This window comes from Oncorhynchus keta, chromosome 12, assembly GCF_023373465.1.
Source record: "Oncorhynchus keta strain PuntledgeMale-10-30-2019 chromosome 12, Oket_V2, whole genome shotgun sequence".
NCBI classification, from domain to species: Eukaryota; Metazoa; Chordata; class Actinopteri; order Salmoniformes; family Salmonidae; genus Oncorhynchus; species Oncorhynchus keta.
In genome coordinates this window covers 5,722,983-5,746,511 of record NC_068432.1, presented here as the reverse complement: position 1 = coordinate 5,746,511, position 23,529 = coordinate 5,722,983, and the positions used below count along the sequence as shown (strand labels likewise).

General features: G+C 45.7%; 1 protein-coding gene across 2 annotated transcripts in view; it reads right to left on the bottom strand.

Annotated features, from left to right (window-relative positions):
- LOC118390902 (protein Jade-1-like) overlaps positions 1–23,529 on the bottom strand; it is a 154,101-nt gene that overhangs the window by 118,192 nt on the left and 12,380 nt on the right. For both annotated transcript variants that reach the window (XM_035781645.2, XM_035781646.2), the window contains 2 exons: positions 21,759–21,822; positions 19,585–19,670 (listed from right to left, as the gene is read on the bottom strand). In XM_035781645.2, the coding sequence (XP_035637538.1) occupies positions 19,585–19,670; positions 21,759–21,822 (150 nt within the window). The remainder of the gene's footprint in view (positions 1–19,584; positions 19,671–21,758; positions 21,823–23,529) is intronic.

Sequence of the window (23,529 nt, the reverse complement as noted above, 5' to 3'; positions counted from 1 at the left end):
GGTGGAAACTGAGCTGCACTTCCTGCCAAAATGTATGACCATAGAGGCACATATTTCCATCAGATTACACAGATTCACAAAGAATTAAAAAACAAACCCAATTTTGATAAACTTCCATATCTACTGGGTGAAATACTACAGTGTGCCATCACAGCAGCAAGATGTGTGACCCTGTTGCCACAAGAAAAGGGCACCCTTTTGCACTTTACCTATTCGCACATCGTTTAAAAAAAAACACTGTTTGAACATGACATTTGAAATGCCTGTATTCTTTTGGAACTTCTGTGAGTGTAATGTTTACTGTACATTTGTTTATTTCACTTTTGTTTATTATCTACTTCACAATGTTAACATACGTTTCCCATGCCAAAAAAGCCCTTCAATTGAGTGAGTGAGCGAGTGAGCGAGCAACAACAAATTAGCACTAGGAGCCATGACTACCTCCTTCAGCGTCATGACAGATGTCCGCGGCTAATTTTAGCGCCCGCGTGGCTTTAATGATTGGTGTTTTTGACGGTCTGGAGGAGTTTAGGGTGGGGGGTGTGTCTCACCATTTACACTCACCGCATTAGCCTAGTGACTCACGGCCCAGTGAGAGAGAGAGGCACAGCAGGGAGAGGCACAGCAGGGGTCATGAACCACACTGGAGATGAATTTAACACCTCCCCAACCAACCACACACACCCTTTCCTCTATCCCACACACACACACACTTTAAGAGCGTTCCTCCATCCCCTATCTCTCAGCTGAATCCAGACAGGTCTGTCAACAAGGTTGGTCACCTTCACCTCCACACCAGTCTCAATGCCAAACTCTACACCCGTCTAAACCAGGCTGGCACAATGCTGCTGCCATCTGCCAAAACACACCAGACTGGCCGTCTACAGACAGAAACCTGCTTCCCAAATGGCCCCCTATTCCACGTGTAGTACAAAACATTTGACCAGGGCCGATAGAGCTTTGATCAATAGTAGAGCACTATAGAGAGAAGAGGTTGCCATCTGGGACGCATCCAATGGGGTCCAAACTGTGAGCGGCTGGCCACTACTCCCCAGCAGACTCAGACCAAACGACACAGCAGCATCTCCTCAGACCACATCAGCACCAGGCATCTCCCCTCTCCTCACTGGAACTACACATGAAGCCATTACTTCGAGACCAAGAGAGATCATGAATAGGATGGTTGTGGACAAGGCGCCGTCTTTTTAGTCTCCTTCACCCCTTCTGTCCTGCATGCACCTTCCCACTCGCAGACACCGAGCCCCTCCCCCTGACACTCAACAACGACAAAATATAACTGCTTGTTTTTGGGGAAGAGGTTGAGAATCGCTATTTGCATTTGAAAATAACAGAAAATAAAGAAAAAAGGAAACACACACACAGGGGCAAAAAAGTATTTAGTCAGCCACCATTTGTGCAAGTTCTCCCACTTAAAAAGATGAGGCCTGTAAAGAGCTGTCAAAGGACACCAGAAACAAAATTGTAGAACTGCACCAGGCTAGGAAGACTGAATCTGCAATAGGTAAGCAGCTTGGTTTGAAGAAATCAACTGTGGGAGTAATTATTAGGAAATGGGAAAAGTACAAGACCACTGAATCTCCCTCGATCTGGGGCTCCACGCAAGATCTCACCCCGTGGGGTCAAAATGATCACAAGAACGGTGAGCAAAAATCCCAGAACCACACGGGGGGACCTAGTGAATGACCTGCAGAGAGCTGGGACCAAAGTAACAAAGCCTACCATCAGTAACACACTACGCCGCCAGGGACTCAAATCCTGCAGTGCCAGACGTGTCCACCTGCTTAAGCCAGTACATGTCCAGGCACATCTGAAGTTTGCTAGAGAGCATTTGGATGATCCAGAAGAAGATTGGGAGAATGTCATATGGTCAGATGAAACGAAAATAGAACTTTTTGGTAAAAACTCAACTTGTCGTGTTTGGAGGACAAAGAATGCCGAGTTGCATCCAAAGAACACCATACCTACTGTGAAGCATGGGGGTGGAAACATCATGCTTTGAGGCTGTTTTTCTGCAAAGGGACCAGGACGACTGATCCGTGTAAAGGAAAGAATTAATGGGGCCATGTATCGTGAGATTTTGAGTGAAAACCTCCTTTCATCTGCAAGGGCATTGAAGATGAAACGTGGCTGGGTCTTTCAGCATGACAATGATCCCAAACACACCGCCCGGGCAACGAAGGAGGGGCTTCGTAAAAAGCATTTCAAGGTCCTGGAGTGGCCTAACCAGTCTCCAGATCTCAAACCCATAGAAAATCTTTGGAGGGAGTTGAAAGTCTGTGTTGCCCAGCAACAGCCCCAAAACATCACTGCTCTAGAGGAGATCTGCATGGAGGAATGGGCCAAAATACCAGCAACAGTGTGTGAAAACCTTGTGAATTGCCAACAAAGGGTATATAACAAAGTATTGAGATAAACTTTTGTTATTGACCAAATACTTATTTTCCACCGTAATTTGCAAATAAATTCATTAAAAATCCTACAACGTGATTTTCTGGATTTTTTTTTCTTCTCATTTTGTCTGTCATAGTTGAAGTGTACCTATGATGAAAATTACAGGCCTCTCATCTTAAGTGGGAGAACTAGCACAATTGGTGGCTGACTAAATACTTTTTTGCCCCACTGTGTGTATATATATATATATACATAAGAAAATATTGATTTATTTTCCAAATCGGTCATAAAAAATTAATCAAAATCTGTCATATGAAGATATGTGAAGTTTCGTATTTTTACAAATTACCTTTGAAAGACAGGGTCCTGAAAAAGGGACGTTTTATTTTGATAAAAATCATTAAATTATTAGTGGGTCTTATGGTTGTGGAAGGCTTATAGTTAGCCTGTGAATAATTTTACATGGAGTGTATTGACCTTTAATTGGGCAACAAAACCTATTTAGAAAATGTAATAAATAAAGTTTGGATAGAAACTCAAATGGCAGCAAATGTCTTGAATGGATGCTCCCATAGATGATCCATATAGGCCTATACCATGTCAATTTGAAGAGCCCATCACTTCAGTTGTAGTTCACTGTCCAGTCCAACCCTTCCTGAAACTATTTCACATCCACACAAAAACCAGTGTTGTCACGATACCAGTATTTGGACTTTGATACAGAAATCAGGTTTAGTATGACAATACTGAATACCCGGGGGGGCAAATACAGGTGAATTCATGTTCAATAAGAGTATTGAGTTATTGAGCTTGTTTTGGCTCATGTCATGGGGCTACAGACATTCCCTACTTTATTGTACTGTTCAACATTTCCATAGAAATACATACAACATACAGGTGAATACATACATACATACATACAATAAGACATATTAGTTATTACATACATACATACATACATACATACATACATACATACATACATACATACATACATACATACATTCCATACTACATACATACATACATTGTACTGTACATACAACATTACATACATACATAGAATACATACATACATACATACATACATGCATACATGCATACATGCATACATGCATACATACATACATACATACATACATACATACATACATGCATACATACATACATACATACATACATACATACATACATACATACATACATACATACATACATACATACATACATACATACATACATTTTAAAGTGTGCGCTGTCTCTTTAAGACCAATGACATTCTCACACACACACAGTTAGGTGCTCGAGCAAAGATGATCTTGACTGGGAGAGACGTGAGGCGGGGGAGATGAAATTAGTGAATAATATTTTTGGTGGCAATTAGAGTTAGGATAGAGGCAACAGGGGAAAGAGCCTCAGATCCACAAAGTCCCTTCCACCAGGTGGCTGATGAGATATGTTGGCACGACTGCAATATTGCATCTCCATCCCAAAGCCCTTGCTTGGAAGTGTACTTCGCCAGACTTCCAAGAACGTTGCACTCATCCAGGCCAAGGTGGCGAGACACGGTAGTGTTGACACCATAGGCCTTGTTGATCTCTGCACCAGACAGGATGCGCTTGCCAGCACATTTGGGGTCCAACATGTACGCTGCAGCGTGTATGAGCTTCAGGCAGAAGTCTTCACGCTTTTAGATGTATTTCAGAACTGCAGTTTCCTCTGCTTGGAGCAACAGTAAAGTGGGCAGGGCAGTACAGATTTCTTCTCTTACATCTGCAAGCAGAGTCTAAACATTAGACTGGATGTCATGGTCTGCCCCAATCCGTGCAATGGCTACTGCTATAGGTTTCAGGCTGCTTACCACTCTCTCCCAAAATACATCATCCAGGAGTATCCTCTTGATGGGGCTGTCCACATCAGCAGACTGTTATATGGCCATTTCTTGGAGAGACTCCTTCCCTTCCAGGAGACTGTCAAACATGATGACAACACCACCCCAACATGTGTTGCTGGGCAGCTTCAATATGATGCTCTTATTCTTCTCACTTTGCTTGGTGAGATAGATTGCTGCCATAACTTGTTGACCCTTCAAATACCTAACCATTTCCTTGGCTCTCTTGCAGAGTGTATCAATTTTTTTCAGTGCCATGATGTCCTTGAGGAGCAGATTCAATGCATGAGCAGCACTGCCAATGGGTGTGATGTGAGGGTAGGACTCCTCCACTTTACACCAAACAGCCTTCATGTTCGCAGCATTGTCTGTCACCAGTGTAAATACCTTCTGTGGTACAAGGTCATTGATGACTGCCTTCAGCTCATCTATAATGTAGACTAGTGTGTCTGTTGTCCACTGCGTCTGTGCTCTTGTAGGATACTGGTTGAGGGGTGATGTAGTTAATTATTCCTTGTCCACAAACATTCAACCACCCATCAGAGATAATTGCAATACAGTCTGGTTTCTCTATGATTTGCTTGACCTCCACTTGAACTCCGCATCCAGCAAATGAGTAGATAAACATGTCTGGTTGGAGGGGTGTATGCTGGGCGAAGAACATTCACAAATCTCTTCTGATACACACTGCCTGTGAGCAGAGGTGAACCAGTAACATACACAGGTCGAGCAAGACATTAATCAGCATTTCCTCCATTGATTCAAAAAAACTTCTGATTCCACGAGGACCATGAGCTGTTGCTATCGAAAACGTGTCAGATTCATCATTTTCACCTTGAATAGAAGTAGAGGGACTTTTGTCAGAAATTGGTTGTTGTGAGCGCTGAGGGAACTTTATGCACTTGGCCAGATGATTCTGTATCTTTGTTGCATTCTTCACATATGATTTGGCACAGTATTTGCAAATGTACACAGCTTTTCCTAACCCCATTTTAGCTCCAGTGAAATGTCTCCACATATCAGATAGTGCCCGTGGCATTTCCTGTAAAGAGTTTCTTTTAATTCAAAGAAAGTCCCAATAAAAACAATTTCATGTACAGATAAATAGTTAAGCAGTTAGATTAAACAACTCCTTTGTAAGATAAATGTTTTAAAATGAAATATGTACGTAATCAGGGGAATTAACACTCAGTTAGCAGGCTCAAGCAAGCTAAACCCACATGGTAGCAAAAACTACTAGCAGAAATTGTTAACAAGTTAGAAATTATTTAAACACACTTTGCTGTAGCCTACTATTTACTAGTTAACAAAAAATAATAATGTCATAACATATATTCGCCCCACCCAGTATTGTAATCAAATCTTACCAGAAAGCATGTAGTCCTTGGCTCAGACAGTGTAGTAGTGCTCAATAGCATCTCATTAGTGTGAAAGATCTTGAGAATCAGCTGTACATGATGGAAGAGTGCACTGCATATGTGATGGAAGAATGCACTGTGCATGCAGAGGGTTGCTATTCCATTGAATTGGGGATAGTTTAACCAAAATATGCCACAAGACCTAGAATTGCCTTGTGTGTAACCAACAAAAAAGGTTAACTTTAAGCAAAATTCCCCAAATTCCAGGGCTCAACTTCCCACGGAAAACTTCCGGAAAATTTCCAGAATAAAGTTTCCGACCCTTTGCAACTCTAGTGACAATCAACTTTGAAATCAGCAATATTTTGTATCATGGTTTGACTATTATCCCAAACAATGAATTGATGTAAGCTTCAGCTGTAAGCTATGAAGGAAACCTGGACGCTACCAGTATCTCCTTGCATAAGCGTTCTAGCCTGTAATGGACATTGTTGCCATTAGGAATGAGTAAGTGGAGCAGCCACGGTGCCCTCGCACTATAAGGGGACATCGGCTGTGCTGACGCAGTGGCGCAGTGGACTAAGGTACTGGTTCGCAGGGCTAGAAGCGTCACTACAGATCCGGGTTCGATCCAGGGCTGTCGCAGCCGACCGTGACACCCATGCAGCAGCACACAATTGGCCCAGCGTTGTCCAGTTTAGGGGAGGGTTTGGCCGGCCAGGATGTCCTTGTACCACACTCTAGTGATTCCCACGCTCTAGTGTCCCACGCTCTAGTGATTCCCGTGGCGGGCCGGGGTGTCCTTGTCCCACGCTCTAGTGATTCCCGTGGCGGGCCGGGATGTCCTTGTCCCACGCTCTAGTGATTCCCGTGGCGGGCCGGGATGTCCTTGTCGCTCTAGTGATTCCAGTGGCGGGCCGGGATGTCCTTGTCGCTCTAGTGATTCCCGTGGCGGGCCGGGCACGTGAGACATCTAGCTTTGGATGTGTCTCAATCCATCGCATCCGCCGATGTCGCACTTCCACATTTTTTATTTTATTTATTTCACCTTTATTTAACCAGGTAGGCTAGTTGAGAACAAGTTCTCATTTACAACTGCAACCTGGCCAAGATAAAGCATAGCAGTGTGAACAGACAACAACAAAGTTACACATGGAGTAAACAATAAACAAGTCAATAACACAGTAGAAAAAAAGAAAGAAAAAAAAGAGTCTATATACATTGTGTGCAAAAGGCATGAGGACGTAGGCAAATAATTACAATTTAGCAGATTAACACTGGAGTGATAAATGCTCAAATGGTCATGTGCAGGTAGAGATACTGGTGTGCAAAAGAGCAGAAAAGTAAATAAATAAAACAGTATGGGGATGAGGTAGGTAAATTGGGTGGGCTATTTACCGATGGACTATGTACAACTGCAGCGATCGGTTAGCTGCTCAGATAGCAGATGTTTGAAGTTGGTGAGGGAGATAAGTCTCCAACTTCAGCGATTTTTGCAATTCGTTCCATTCACAGGCAGCAGAGAACTGGAAGGAAAGGCGGCCAAATGAGGTGTTGGCTTTAGGGATGGTCAGTGAGATACACATTTACATTTACATTACATTTAAGTCATTTAGCAGACGCTCTTATCCAGAGCGACTTACAAATTGGTGCATTCACCTTATGACATCCAGTGGAACAGCCACTTTACAATAGTGCATCTAAATCTTTTAAGGGGGGATTACTTTATCCTATCCTAGGTATTCCTTAAAGAGGTGGGGTTTCAGGTGTCTCCGGAAGGTGGTGATTGACTCCGCTGTCCTGGCGTCGTGAGGGAGTGTGTTCCACCATTGGGGAGCCAGAGCAGCGAACAGTTTTGACTGGGCTGAGCGGGAACTGTACTTCCTCAGTGGTAGGGAGGCGAGCAGGCCAGAGGTGGATGAACGCAGTGCCCTTGTTTGGGTGTAGGGCCTGATCAGAGCCTGGAGGTACTGAGGTGCCGTTCCCCTCACAGCTCCGTAGGCAAGCACCATGGTCTTGTAGCGGATGCGAGCTTCAACTGGAAGCCAGTGGAGAGAGCGGAGGAGCGGGGTGACGTGAGAGAACTTGGGAAGGTTGAACACCAGACGGGCTGCGGCGTTCTGGATGAGTTGTAGGGGTTTAATGGCACAGGCAGGGAGCCCAGCCAACAGCGAGTTGCAGTAATCCAGACGGGAGATGACAAGTGCCTGGATTAGGACCTGCGCCGCTTCCTGTGTGAGGCAGGGTCGTACTCTGCGGATGTTGTAGAGCATGAACCTACAGGAACGGGCTACCGCCTTGATGTTAGTTGAGAACGACAGGGTGTTGTCCAGGATCACGCCACGGTTCTTAGCGCTCTGGGAGGAGGACACAATGGAGTTGTCAACCGTGATGGCGAGATCATGGAACGGGCAGTCCTTCCCCGGGAGGAAGAGCAGCTCCGTCTTGCCGAGGTTCAGCTTGAGGTGGTGATCCGTCATCCACACTGATATGTCTGCCAGACATGCAGAGATGCGATTCACCACCTGGTCATCAGAAGGAGGAAAGGAGAAGATTAATTGTGTGTCGTCTGCATAGCAATGATAGGAGAGACCATGTGAGGTTATGACAGAGCCAAGTGACTTGGTGTATAGCGAGAATAGGAGAGGGCCTAGAACAGAGCCCTGGGGGACACCAGTGGTGAGAGCGTGTGGTGAGGAGACAGATTCTCGCCACGCCACCTGGTAGGAGCGACCTGTCAGGTAGGACGCAATCCAAGCGTGGGCCGCGCCGGAGATGCCCAACTCGGAGAGGGTGGAGAGGAGGATCTGATGGTTCACAGTATCGAAGGCAGCCGATAGGTCTAGAAGGATGAGAGCAGAGGAGAGAGAGTTAGCTTTAGCGGTGCGGAGCGCCTCCGTGATACAGAGAAGAGCAGTCTCAGTTGAATGACTAGTCTTGAAACCTGACTGATTTGGATCAAGAAGGTCATTCTGAGAGAGATAGCGGGAGAGCTGGCCAAGGACGGCACGTTCAAGAGTTTTGGAGAGAAAAGAAAGAAGGGATACTGGTCTGTAGTTGTTGACATCGGAGGGATCGAGTGTAGGTTTTTTCAGAAGGGGTGCAACTCTCGCTCTCTTGAAGACGGAAGGGACGTAGCCAGCGGTCAGGGATGAGTTGATGAGCGAGGTGAGGTAAGGGAGAAGGTCTCCGGAAATGGTCTGGAGAAGAGAGGAGGGGATAGGGTCGAGCGGGCAGGTTGTTGGGCGGCCGGCCGTCACAAGACGCGAGAAGATACACCTGCTGGAGCGCGTGCTACGGGTGGGTGTTGCCATCGTGACCAGTGAACTGAGATACGGCGGAGCTTTACCTAGCATGTACTTGTAGATGACCTGGAGCCAGTGGGTCTGGCGCCGAATATGTAGCGAGGACCAGCTGACTAGAGCATACAGGTCGCAGTAGTGGGTGGTATAAGGTGCTTTAGTAACAAAACGGATGGAACTGTGATAAACTGCATCCAGTTTGCTGAGTAGAGTATCGGAAGCTATTTTGTAGATGACGTCGCCAAAGTAGAGGATTGGTAGGATAGTCAGTTTTACTTGGGTAAGTTTGGCGGCGTGAGTGAAGGAGGCTTTTATGTAGGCCTACACATCTGCGGTGGAAGGTGGCAGAGCTCGAGTGTTGTTTGTCTTCTCGCGGAAAAGTGCCCCCCATCCCTAACAGCTACATAAAGTGGTAGACAAGTAGGCCCTACGCGCAACGCAGGTCTCCATATTCAGGTCAATTAGCCAGTGACAACTTAAAGCTACTGGCACAAATGGAAAAAATACATACTGGCCCGGGTCAAGATATGACAGGACATCAAACTATGCACGCATAATTTCAACAGCAGGTGATTCTCGCTTTCATTTGTGGGCAGAGCAAGTAGCCTAAATATGGTTCATACCGACATTGGAAAGTCAAATTCAAGGTCTTTCAAGGACCTACATTTTATTCTTGTAATAGCCTATAGAAGAAAACCCCCTCCAACATGTATGCAATAAAGTATGCATTACCACTACAGGAATATATAGGCCTATACAATGGCATTATACATTGACATTCACATAATTTTTACATTCTAAAATATGTCAGAATAATGTGGGCATTGCCTGACTAATTAGACCGTGTTGCTCCCGACAAAAACACACTAATGATGTTTGTCCATTTGGTAGCTAGTCAGTCTCGCCATTTGAGACGTTGAAGAGTTACTGAGGGTTTACTGTGTCATGTTTTAAAACAACAAAAAAAGAGAGAGAAATATGTTATCTTTGTAATGGAACACTAACCATATAAAACCCTGTTTTCAATTTGTTACCTTCCTGGAACCAACCGATTTCAAATAAAATTGACAACTCTGGAAGCTCCACATACCACAGAGCAGGCAGCATACCCAGCCCCCCAGCTCCCCCTCCCTGGCCATTCCAGAGACGATTAGAGCCCTGCCGTTCCAGAGCAGCGGTTGAGAGTTGATCCTCAGTCGCTGGACACATCTGACCTTATCACGGAGCTGCAGGCCCAGGCACCAGGGCCGTCTTGGTGTCAGTACCCAACAGAGGAAGAGACCAAGGCCAGGACCCTCTACTACACATGGCCGGCAAAACCAGCATTTGATCATGTCATATACAACCAGAGAGAGAGAGAGAGAGAGTGTGAGACAGCGAAAAAGAGAAAATAAAATTCCCTCTTTCCCAAGACAAACTCCAACTGGGAAGCTTCACTGCCTGATGTTCTTCCAATAACTTCACTTCTGTGTGTGAACCACAGCAAGCTCTTGGACATGGAACATAGTATATGCCGGGGCAGGGAGACAGACAGTCAGAAAAAGAAGGGACTGCTGGGACAGCATGTTCGCCAGGTTGGGTTGCGGTGTGCGCTGAACCGTCCCTGAGATGAGGAGAGTCCGCCTTTTCCCGTTCCCAAGGTGAGGTTATTCCCTCTGGAGAGGCAGGGAGGATTTCCTCTGGCTCACTGGATAACCCCTGGCTCAGGGTGGATGTGATGTGTGTGTGCGAGTGAGTGAGCTGAGAGATCAGCTAGGCTATAGCTATATCCTTTACAGAACCACAGAAGAGCATGTACTGTCGGACAGAAAAGCCAGTCACCAGTGTTTACCCTATATTCATTTAGCAGCGGCGCCCTCGCTTAATTATTATTTTATTTTTTGTTGCGCTTTTAAGGGGATAGTGCGAGATTTTGGCAATTAAGACCTTTAACATATCCAGGAGTTATTCTAATTCTGGGTACCATTTTTATGTCTGCGTGCAATATGAAGGAACACTCCCTTAAATTTTTTTTTTTTAAGTCAGAGTGACAAATTACAAGTATATTTGTAGCAAACAGAGTGAGCATTGGTGCAAATGAGAGCCACGAGCACACAGCCACCACTTTGCTCCTCATCTCCCTACATCGCAACAGTTATATTTCAGACGGTGTCAACACATTTACATTTTCATGCATTTTGGAGTAGAATGTTTTTTCTTGACCTGCTCACATTTGTTTTCAAAATAAATTCAATGGTGGAGAGGGTGGGCATGTCGCTGATCCCCCAAAAGCACTTGGGGGGTTTGGTTTAGTTTCAGTGTCATTTCTAAAACAATCCACTTCTGAAATGAGCCCATGTATGCAAATATCATCATGCGTAATATGTCGGCACTGTCTGCATTTTCTAAAATGGCATTGAAATGACCTGGTTGATGTTTATTGTCATGAGTTGTCGTGAAGGCAAAACTGAGCGATTTCTCTTCAGATAGGCCAGCAGCAAAGTCAAAATTGGCAATATTGTAAAGATTTCTGAAAACATTTTAAATTTTGGTCTGAATATAACAAGGTTAGAGTTAAGCATTAGGGTTAGCAGTGTGGTTAAGGTTGGGTTTAAAATCTAATTTATGACTTTGTGCCTCCAGAACAAGATTCATAACAAACAAAAAAACACTAACCTGCTTGAAATGAGGGGAAGAATACCTACTTAAATGGAACAAAAACAAAAACTATTCTGCCTAGAAGGTTGAACCAAGTTGAATCTACCTTTTAGGTGAGAAGGAGGGAGGGGGGGGGATTAGCCCATTGGAAGCTGGGGATGATTAGGTATGAGGGCCAGATTGGAAATTTAGCCAGGACCCCAGGGTTAACACCCTACTCTTATGATAAGTGCCATGGGATCTTTAGTGACCAGAGAGTCAGGACTCCCGTTTAACATCCCACCTGAACGACAGCACCCTACACAGAGCAATGCCCCCAATCATTGCCCTGGGATATTTTATTATTACATATTTTTTTGACCAGTGGGAAAAGAGTGCCTCATACTGGCCCTCCAACACCACTTCCAGCAGTGTCTGGGCTCTCATCCAGGAACCGACCAGGACCAAGTCTACTTAGCTTCATAGACAAGCCAGCAGTGAGATGCTGCAGACGAACAACTATCGATATAAACGAAAACGTATGACATTTTTATAACTGTACAGATTTTCTCAAGGGACCCCACATGGGTCCCTGACCCCAAGTTTGGGAATCACTGTACTAACCCCTCTAATCTGCTTGCTTGAGTTGTTACCGCTTCCTCCGTGTCTCCTCTGCATTGCAGCCTGCCTCAGCCTCACCACAAATAAAAGAAGGTGTGTAAACGGCGTTCACCCTCCACTAAACTCCTGCATTTAACCCAATATCAAGCGTCAGTGACGTGAAGGTCGGCCAACTCAAACTGTTCTGAAAAGTTTGGCATGTCAAATACACGAGGCCATAGTTGGGGTTGACTGCATCCTAAATGTAAGCTATGAAAATACACGGCAAGATGCTGCAGACACATCCAATGTCAACTTAAATGTCTTCCCTTTTTGCTTTTCTGGCTAAGATTCAGTTACTCTGTAAAAAGTTCCTTCCATAAACTTTCAATAAAACAGAGATTAAGGAAAACTCTGGCCCCTTGAATGTCCACAATGTCCTTGAGAGTGGCCAGTGCAGCAACAATGCAGAATTGGTTGAGGGAGAATGATTTGCACTTATCAGAGAGAAACAAAGAGTTGAGCCTCTTCTGGATCAATTAGGCATGCAGAGCCAGCAGTACCAGGAGGGAGATAATAGCAAACATTAGGCCGCTTTTCCCCTACAGATACCAGGTCCTGGGTGAAACCTAGACTGCCGCTTTTGAAGAAGCTGTTTGTGACACTTAATGTGCCAGAACTCTTTCTCCATTTCCCTCCCAGCACCAAAAAGCCCAGCCGGAGCTGCCTACCCCACCCAGGTATCCAACCATCAAAATTGTTGCCATGAAGATCACGGAAAACTGCAGAGTAAAATAGAGGTGTTCCGCATGACCGAAGAACAAAACACACTGCGCGATTGGATGCGTGCACTCGGATAAGCATCTCCATTTTACCAGTGAGTGGGGCTTGGCTTGCCTGCGCCTGAGAACAGAGAAACCAGGCTCCTCGTCCAGCTCTAGTCTTCTTGGCATCGGTTGATGATTTCAGATGGTTTCTATGCAGCAGTAAGGATTCCTCTACCTGGCACCAGACCACAGTGCCTACATTGATATTTTAATAGGGAGGCTGGCGGGGATCTTGGAGCCCGTTTCTCTTCTGGTTGGTGTCGACATGCGAAGCAGCGCGGACCAGTGACATCCAACCAGCTAGGCAGGCCACTCAGCTATTCACTGGGCCTGGCACTGGCAGCCACTGGCAGCCGCTCACTCGGGGGCGGGGGGGACAGGGCACCCCTATCTACGCATTCCTGCAGCTGTTTGCATCTGGTTGCCGTGGATCTGCACAGCTGTTTCTACCCGCCTTAATGAGCTCCAGCAGCTGGGCGACTGTCGGAGACTCGGACACCCCACCCATCCCTTCCCCTGTGTGAGTGAGTTTCACACCTGCATGCTCTGCAAAGGCAACTTCCTTCCTCTGGGCGTAGAGTGGGAGAGATCTTGTTTCCTAATATTAGTCATTCTTGAGCACGTTAGTATTGAAAGTACTGAGTACGTAGGTATTGAAAATACTGGCTAGGAAGCACACGGAAACTGAACGCTAATCAAATCTACATAATGCTAAACTAACTAAACACATTCACACCTATGGACCTCATTCAAGACAAACAATCCTTTATTTAGCATTACAATACATTAGAACCTGGTCATTTAAATTTACTCAATCATGACACACACACACAGGAGGACAACATTGTCATTACATTTCCATATTTTAGCCAGCAGCTATTTATCAAGCGGTAAACAAGCAAAGTTCCCCCAAAGAATCACAAATGAACACGAGCCATATGAATAAAAACATTTGTTTTTGTTCAGTCTGTAGAAGTGTTAGAGCCCGAGGAAAGGCTCTGTGTGCCCTTGCCGATGTTGGTAACGTGTTGACAACTGTCACAGCATCCTCCAGAGACACAACAAAGGGATCTCGCTAAAGCCCTGATTTTGAATTGTCAAAGCCAGTGAACACACGACTGGTTCACAGTGTCCTTGCTCTCAGACTAGTCTAAGGAATGACACTTCAAATCAAATCCCTCCGAAACAATGACAAGATCCTTGCATAATAACATGGCAGCATAACAGATGGCACAAATATAGTAGTTTTTTTTAAGGTTTTGTATATTTTTCATATACTTAAAATTATGGAGCTCAAAAGTCTCCTTCCTTCTCATAACAGACGAGTGCAAGTGTAGTTAGGGCCTACTTCTCATACCATCCTCCACACTTCCCAAGCCAAACATCTGATGCAAAAAGTAGGCTAACAGGGCTCAGCTTTGGCTGCAGGAGAAACCTTGTAATTACTGAGAGTGGTTTTCATTTCAGCAGCCTACCCTGTGGTGAGAGAGCGCTTCTTAACATATCATCTGGAAGGAAACGTAGGTACTGCTTTTTAGGAGGTTCCTGCCATCTTTCTATCGAGGGCTTAGTCCCAAATGGCACTCTATACCCTACATAGTTCACTACTTCTGACTGGAGTCCTATGTGGGCCGGTCATTTAAAATCCCATAGTGCCTACCTTCCATGGACCTATGGGCACCAAACCTGATAATTAGCCAGCAAACCCATAATCATATCATCACTGGATTCACTTGGTTTAGTTAAATTGTTAGTTTTTAAACCAAAATATGAAGTGGAGGACATTCTTCTAAAAAAGCAAGGCCTACTGCAAAGGACCACCCAGGTACGTCATGGGATTATTACATCCCAAATGGCATCCTTTTCACTCATCGGGCTTCGGTGAAACATAATGCACCATATAGGGTTTATGGTTCCATTTGGGATGCACACATGGTGTACAGATTCCAACACATCCCACAATGCACAGCTCACAAGGCCATCTACTGTAGGAACAAACACTGCATTATTGTACTGTCATTATCATACGGTCATTATCCTCAGTGGATTATCATTACCTCAATGGACCCACCACACCATAAACACCAGTAAACTCATGAGGACATCATCGACCATTATCCCACCACCACCACAGCAACAGGCTCACAACACAAATCAGCAATCAATCAGTCACATTATCATTACCTCATGGGACTCCAACAACCTAATCACCAGTCAGTCAGTCAGTAGGTCAGTCAGCCATTTCCGGGAGAGTACGCTGGCATGCTTTGGCTACCGCTTATCCTCCTTATCCTTTACCTGACTACAACCAACTAAACCTTCGTTTTGCGGGTTGTCTACCAGCAGAGTTGCCTTCCTCGGATAACTATACAGGTAGATCCCACACGTTTTCTGCATTCCTACCACTTAACCAAGTTATTTGGACACGAGCCAACTGGATGCTAACTAGCTTGCCAGGAGCTATCGGTGTGTTTTTGTACAGTGATGTGGATTCTACTACTACTGCCTTGGCTCCTCTGATTTGGGAGATCTACTGTACCCCAGGACCTTTCACTGGCCTGCCCCATGCCTGGATGGGGATGCCATCATGACACGGATAAGGTACTCCTTGCCGAACTCTACCACTTTGTCTACCCGGATTAAAGCCCCGTTTTCCCTACGGGCGCACCACGACCTAGGGATTGTGCGTCGGGATGCCTAGGGCGGCAGGGTAGCCTAGTGGCTAAAGCATTGGACTAGTAACTGGAAGGTTGCAAGTTCAAATCCCCGAGCTGTTAACAGTGGGTTAACTGCCTGCAAAACAGTGGGTTAACACAAATTCTTATTGAAAATAAGAATTTGTTCTTAACTGACTTGCCTAGTTAAATAAATAAAAAATTACATGTTTAAAAAATGGCTACTGACATAGTGCTCACGCAGAAAATACACACACCATGCGGGAAATACACACACCACGCGGGAAATACACACACCACGCGGGAAATACACACACCACGCGGGAAATACACACACCACGCGGGAAATACACACACACCACGCGGGAAATACACACACCACGCGGGAAATACACACACCACGCGGGAAATACACACCACCACGCGGGAAATACACACACCACGCGGGAAATACACACACACCACGCGGGAAATACACACACACCACGCGGGAAATACACACACACCACGCGGGAAATACACACACCACGCGGGAAATACACACACCACGCGGGAAATACACACACCACGCGGAAATACACACACCACGCGGGAAATACACACACCACGCGGGAAATACACACACCACGCGGGAAATACACACACCACGCGGGAAATACACACACCACGCGGGAAATACACACACCACGCGGGAAATACACACACCACGCGGGAAATACACACACCACGCGGGAAATACACACACCACGCGGGAAATACACACACCACACAGGAAATACACACACAGTGAGTCAAATGAACTGTAACGTGAACTGCCCTGGTGCAAATCTAAGCTGTGGACAGCTCTGTTCACCATGCCTCCTCCTCTCCGACCCAATACAACACTTTTGCGCTGTTCAACTTTCGCGCTCTCCAATAAAAAATGACTGTTGGTTTATGATACCATCATGGATAAAGATATCGACGTGATGTGCTTAACAGAAACCTGGCAGCAGCCAAATTACTTTCTGGTGCTTAATCAAGCTACTCCACCAGGCTGTGTGTACCTACAAAAAACCTCGCTCTGTGGGTCGGTCGGGCGGGGGAGCTTGCTGTTATTCATCGTACAGACTTCAAAGTGCTTCCCATACCGAATGCCACATCTTTTGAACGTCTGGCATTTCGCATGGCTGGTCCTCCACCTCAGCAAGTTGTGCTCATCTCCCGCCCTCCCAAAACACTCCTCTGTGTTACTCTCAGAGGTCCTCATGTCCGTCTGCGCCATGTTACCTTCTGCCCTACTGTTGGGTGACTTCAACATCCATGTCAACTCCAACAATAGTGGCTTTTCTGCCAAGTTCCTGTCTCTCCTGGACTGTTTCAACATTACACAGCATGTACAGGTTTCAACACATTGACAAAAGGCCATGTTCTGGACCGACAGGCTTTAACACCCTCCAACCTGCGTGGCCTGGATCTTTCCAAGCTGCGGCAAAAACGGAACATTACATACAGGAACAATAAAACTGTCAGCACATCAGTCCTAGGAAACAGGCCTCAAAAACACAACAGCCCCGATCCTCTTCCGTCCTCTGCCGTGGAGCTCGTGTCTCACTATGACACGCTCCTCTCCTCCAGCTTGGACGCCGTTGCCCATCTGGAAACTAGGACCTTATCTGCCCCCCGAGGGTTTACCCCTGAGCTGTGTTGTTTGAAGTCCACTGGCCGACAACTGGAGAGGGTCTATAAAGAATCTGGTCTCACAGTTCACTTAGAGGCTTACAGAGAGCATGTCAAGGACTAAAAGGACACTCTCTCGCAGGCAAAATCAGTATACTACAACCTCTTCAATAACAGGCAATCCTGGAACCTTTTTCTCAACTATCAGACTACTCCAGCCCCTGGATTACTCCTCCATCAATGGCTCTCTTGAGGTGTGCAATTTGTTTCTGGACCTTTTTCAGTCAAAAAATATATTCCATTTACCAGCAGCTTCAGTTATCCCCCAAAATCATTCTAAAGAAACAAGGATTGGACCCCGATAACTTGAACAATTACCAGCCATGACATGCATGAACCTCTTCAACTCAGGGTTCCGGTCCAAGCACAGCACAGAGACTGCACTGGTAAAAATGTTCAACAACCTCCTAATTAGAGCAGACTCTCGCCACTTCAATATCCTTATCCTGCTCTACCTCTCTGCTGCTTTTGACAGCTTCTGCATCCTCCACAACCGCATGGATACGGTCCGAACGCCACTCAACTGGTTCCAGTCCTACCCGGCTACCGGAAACAGTACTTGTCTTTTGGAGACTCCAAACCCCCTGCCTCAGGGTTCTGTGCTTGGACCCCCGCTGTTCATCATATACATGCTTCCCCTGGGCCACATCATCCGCTGCCATGTTCTCAACTTCCACTGCTATGTGGATGACACCCAAACTAAACCCACCTCTCACCCCAGTCTCCAGGATACCAAAACTGGATGACATCCAAACTACTCAAATTCAACAGCAATAAAACCGAGGTCATGCTGATGGCTCCCAAGACTCCCCTCAAGAAAGTGTGTCATGGTGTCGATTGACGGCTGCTCCATCTGCCCATCAACAGAGGTCTGAAACATGGGTGTCATCCTGGACCCCTCTCTCCTTCGAGTCACACATCAAGTCAATCACCAAAATAAGCCTTCTACCACCTCATCAACATCTCCCGACTCTGGCCATCCCTCACGGACCAGGTAGTGGAGACACTCATACATGCCTTTGTTACATCATGTCTGGACTACTGCATTGGAGTCCTATTCGGGGTGTCCAGGCAAAGCCCTATATAAGCTTCAGTACATCCAGAACTCCACTGCCAGGGTCAACACATACATCAAACCCTGGGAACACATCAGCCCCACCACCTTAACTGGCTCCCTGTCAAATTGCACATTACCTACAAGATCCTACAAGGCACTCCATGGCCTTGCCCCTCATACCTCTGACCTGCTGGAATACTCACCCTCCCCGAAAAACAAGACTGCACGCCATGGGGTCCGGGCTTTCAGCGCTGCTGCCCCCAAATTCTGCAACTCTCTGCCCCCAGCCAGTCGCAACCCTGAACAGGGCCACAGTATCCCTCGACCCATCCTGGGTTTCTATATAAGCATTTTGACAACCGCTGGTGTAAAAAGGGCTTAATAAATAAGTGTGATAATAAGTGTGATTGAGTGATTGACTAAAAACCGACTAGTTCAGTCTGGCTTTCCCCTCAGCCCTTACTCAGCTTTAGCTTAAGCTAAGTAGCCAAGGATTTTTCTGCCATTGAAATCCTTGGGCGGGCCACCTCAGGGTGTAAAATATCTGTCTGTCTATACTCAGGGAGATTTTAAAATTCTCAAAAACAATTCATTTCGCAGTTTTGATTTTGTTATGTTTGAGAAAAACACAGCATAAGACAAATGCATGAAATAGATTTTCTCAGCTCCATCGCAGAATACGTGATATTGCAGAAAATGTGCTTTAAAAATGCAACACTCCACACCGCCAAGATGAGGGCCTCGAAAATTCATCCATGCAACAGGCCGACCACACCCATTGCCACGCCCCCAGACACCACCTAAGCATATTTTTGATCCAGAAAAAAAAAAAAACTGTCGTTTTTATTTCTTTTTAATTCTATAGTTTTATCCTGGTTTTGTTTTTTACTCTCTTGCTGTACAAATCGCCTTGGATTTCTTAAAAAGGCACTTTAAATCCCATGTATTATTTATTATTAGTGTCTGCATCCCAAGTGGCACACTATTCACCAGGGCCCATTATTCCCTATATAGTGCACTATTTCTGACCCTGGAGAAAAGAAGAAGAAGTGCACTATAAAGGAAATAAGGTGCCATTTGAGACTCACCAGTGAGTTGTGTATAGCATGGAGTTGGCAGTGACTTACCTCAGACGGTTTCTTGTGCTCCTGTCTGACCCAGGTGCTGCTGGTCCCAGTGTTCTTGGAGGACCTGGACCAGGAGGTCACTTGACCTGCAAACAATGACACGGTAACAGTTACGGTTCAGATTTACATGTTAACTTATCCAGAGTGACTTACAGTCAGAAGAGACAGGAGGCTGCCATTTTCAAATCACTGAGCACAACTTAGGAGCTCCGAAAGTCTGACTGACTTGCCTCGATATCATAATTAGGTTTGGTTCAGTAACAACTGACAGGTGGATGGATAGAGATGGTGATACAAGCAGAGAAGACTGAGAACAGAGAGGCACAAGGTCGTAGCCACTAATGGGTTGAAGAACCTTTCAACGACGAGTCAGTATCACTTACTAGAAGGAATAGAAGTACTGATATTACTGTATTTTAGGTCATATATATGATTTACATTTGATAGCCTACGGGTGACATGATAATCAGTTCCCACCAACTAGTCCATTCTTGTTTCCCTCCACATCACCCCAGAACCGAATGGTAATGAACCAAACAGAAGACATTTAAGCCATCAGAAGAAACTTGATTTGTGATAAACATATTCCTAATCCCTCCATAGCCAACATGCTAGTGGTGGGTAACGTCCCAAATGCCCTATAGTGCATTACTTTTGACCAGAGCCCTAAGGGCCCAAGTGCATAACGGGATAGGATGCCGTTTGGAAAGCAGCCAATATCTAGGGATGGCGTTAAACAGGGCTGGAGGCAGACCTCGTCATTCCAGTCTTCAGAGTCACTCTGATGAGTGGGTTTAAGTCAAAGGCCTAGAATGAATCCTCCGCTCGGCTGTACTGTGTGACGGCGTGTGTGTGTGTCCACGAGTCAAGACGAGCAGGCAGGTGGCGAGAGGTGGTCGTCATCAAGTCATTGTATTTATAGACCAAGATCACACCTCAGCAAGCCACAAAGTCCCTTGCAGCAACACAGGAGAGAAGGGAGAGACACTAATCTCCTCAATAACTGACATTTCCATTTGTACACAGTGACAGGTTGTTATTTTAAATGTGTGCCGTTCCAACTACCAGGAGGGAGTTCGGAGCCACGTCATGATGCAATCTCAGTGTGTGTGTGTGTGTTGAGATGGCTATGAGTAGTCCACATGATATGGCTGTGGTGTGGTACCTCCACACATTGCAGAGCGACCGCAAATCAGAGCTACCCATCAAGGCCTGTTTTAATGACAAGCCCCAGGGGTAGCACAGGGACAAAAATGATCATTGGGATCCTTCAATTAGAAACATGATAACCCAAACCCATGTGGAACAGATGCAGGCTAGCCCGGGACCACTGGCGTGTTACCGGGACTCATAAGCACTGGTTTAGGGAGCATCAAGCGGCGTAGCCCCCGGCACATGGCCCAGAGCTAAGGCCACTGGTCCAGCGGTGGGAGTTGCCCGTAGGCACACGTCTCAGATCAGATTTCCTCCCCCAATCATGAATTAATCAAATTGAAGAAAATAAAAAAAAAGCTCATCTGACCTTAGATCAGAGACTTGTGGTAATTTCATCCTACTTCTTCACAAGCATACATATGTCCATCACTTGGCCACCAACATTGTGGCTCACAGTGATCAGTCAGTCAGTCAGTTAATGGAAGTAGCCGTTGTGGTGATGCAGGTGTAAACATCTAGACACTGCCTGGGTCTTCGATCGGAGCCCAGGCCACTACAAAGAGTCAGGGATGCAGCGAGCGGAGAAAACAAGATGACAAGCAGCAGATTGTCAGAGTAGTAGAGAGGACGCCAGGCTACTGACTGTTCCAGGCATCGGCAGTGTTGCAAATGGCATCTTATTCCCTACAGAGCACTACTTTCGACCAGGGCTCATAGGGTGCCATTAGGGACAGAGCCGAAGCCAGACTAGTGATGGGTCCTGCCGCTGAGAATGTTCTGCCAAGCTGCTCTGTAGTTTATTCCGCCTGTTTGTTTGGTGTTTGGCTGCAGAGCGCGTCGGCCCTGTCCTAATCTCTCCAGTTTAGTCAGAGTACAGCTTTCATGACTCACTCCTAACTCATTTGTCTCCAATGGTGACAATCCCGCCCTTCTAGCTCTCCATTAATCTCCCCCGGTATCCCCCCCCCCCCACTCTCCAGACCTTTTTATCATCTCTAACTACATAAGTTTCAGCTCACTGTCAGTGGTGTCCGAGTCATTGCTGCTGGTGGAGTACTTTCTTCTCTTCTTCTCACTCTCCATCTGTTAGGGAAGAGAAGAATCAAATACAGAAACACATCAGTATACAGCAGCAATCACAGTACAGGCTACAGTTACTATACTGCTAGAGTCAAACTAGACCACAGAGTGAGTGAGTGAGAAGCTGAACTAGAGAGAGAAAAAGAAGCAGAGATGAGCAGAGAGAAAGCAGCAGAGAGAGAGAGAGAGAGAGCGAGCATGCGAGAGACAGAGCGGTGGTTATAACACAGGGGAAGGGCGAGACTTTATGAGGATATCTGCTCTGTAGATATGCATGTCTGATTCCCCCATCAATCCACAGAAAGAGTACAGTGAGCCAGCAAAAGACTACTAGAGGAAAAAGCGGGTTATGGCCTTCAATGACTGAGCGCAGATTTATGTGGCCATAAAACAGGGCTTTTCCCTCTTATATTGGGCTCTTCCTGTTGCATTGCTCAGCCTGCCGTAAACTTTACTAGTGACATTTAGACTTCCAAATAGAGCTGCCTCTCATACTCCCTGTGCTTTAGAATAACTTGCTACGTAGTGGTGAGTACATAACGGACTTCCTCTGTCTGGCTTCGCTGGAGGTTCAGTGACCGAGGTATCCCTCAGGGATGTGTCGTTTTTCCTTTATTGTTTTACCCTCAGTGCCATATCAAAGACGTAGAGAAAGCAATAAAAGTGGGTGGTGGGAGTCATGTTTCATTCTGTAGGTTGAAGACAGCGACTCATGGCCTCCCCTCCACATCAGAGGGGGAAAACACTGGCGTGTCTGACCGACAGCTTTTCAACGGGGAAGAAAACCTGTGTGATTTTCCCTCTCGCCCCCCCCATATTTTTCTCCATCAAACAAAATCCTTGTTAAGATTGAGACATTTCCATGGCCATGGAGAGGAAGAAGTCTGTGCTAGGTGCCAAAGAGGAATAACAGATGTATAAAGAATGCATTTTCCACTTCAACATTTTTTTTTTTTAATCCAGTGTGAGATCCATTTTCAGTTAAAACTCTTAAAATGCAGAGCAGGATTCCCCCAGAGGTGCTGTACTGTAGGAATGGAGGAACAGTCCTGCAGGAGGAGTCCCCTTGGTGACGACTTCGCACCATAAAACAAACGAAGTGCTCCACAGCACAGAGAGATCTAAATCAAACTGTATTTGTCACACACTGCGACTACAACAAGTGTAGACTACCGTGAAATGCTTTACTTAACAAGCCCTCAACCAACAGTGCAGTTCAAGAAGAGTTAAGAAAATATTTAACAAATACATTTTAAAAATGTATATAGGTTATATACAGGGGGTACCGGTAACGAGTCAGAGTGCGGGGGTACAGGTTAAAGGTAATTTGTACATGTAGGTAAGGGTGAAGTGACAATGCATAGATAATAAACAGCGAGTTGCAGCAATGTAATAGTCCTGTGGCAATTTGATTAATTGTTCCGCAGTCTTATGGCTTGGGGGTAGAATCTGTTAACCTGTTAAGTCGACCCTCTGCTTTTTCGAACATTCTGGTTAAAAATCGCACAACATTTCAGCGCCCTGCTACTCCGGCCAGGAATATAGTATATGCATATGATTAGTATGTGTGGATAGAAAACACTCAGACGTTTATAAAACTGGTTAAATCACGGCTGTGACTATAACAGAACGTGCGTTTCATCGAAAAGTGCAGGAAAATCTGATCACTGAAAATGGAAATAAATATCCTTGCGCTACTTCCAGGAATTG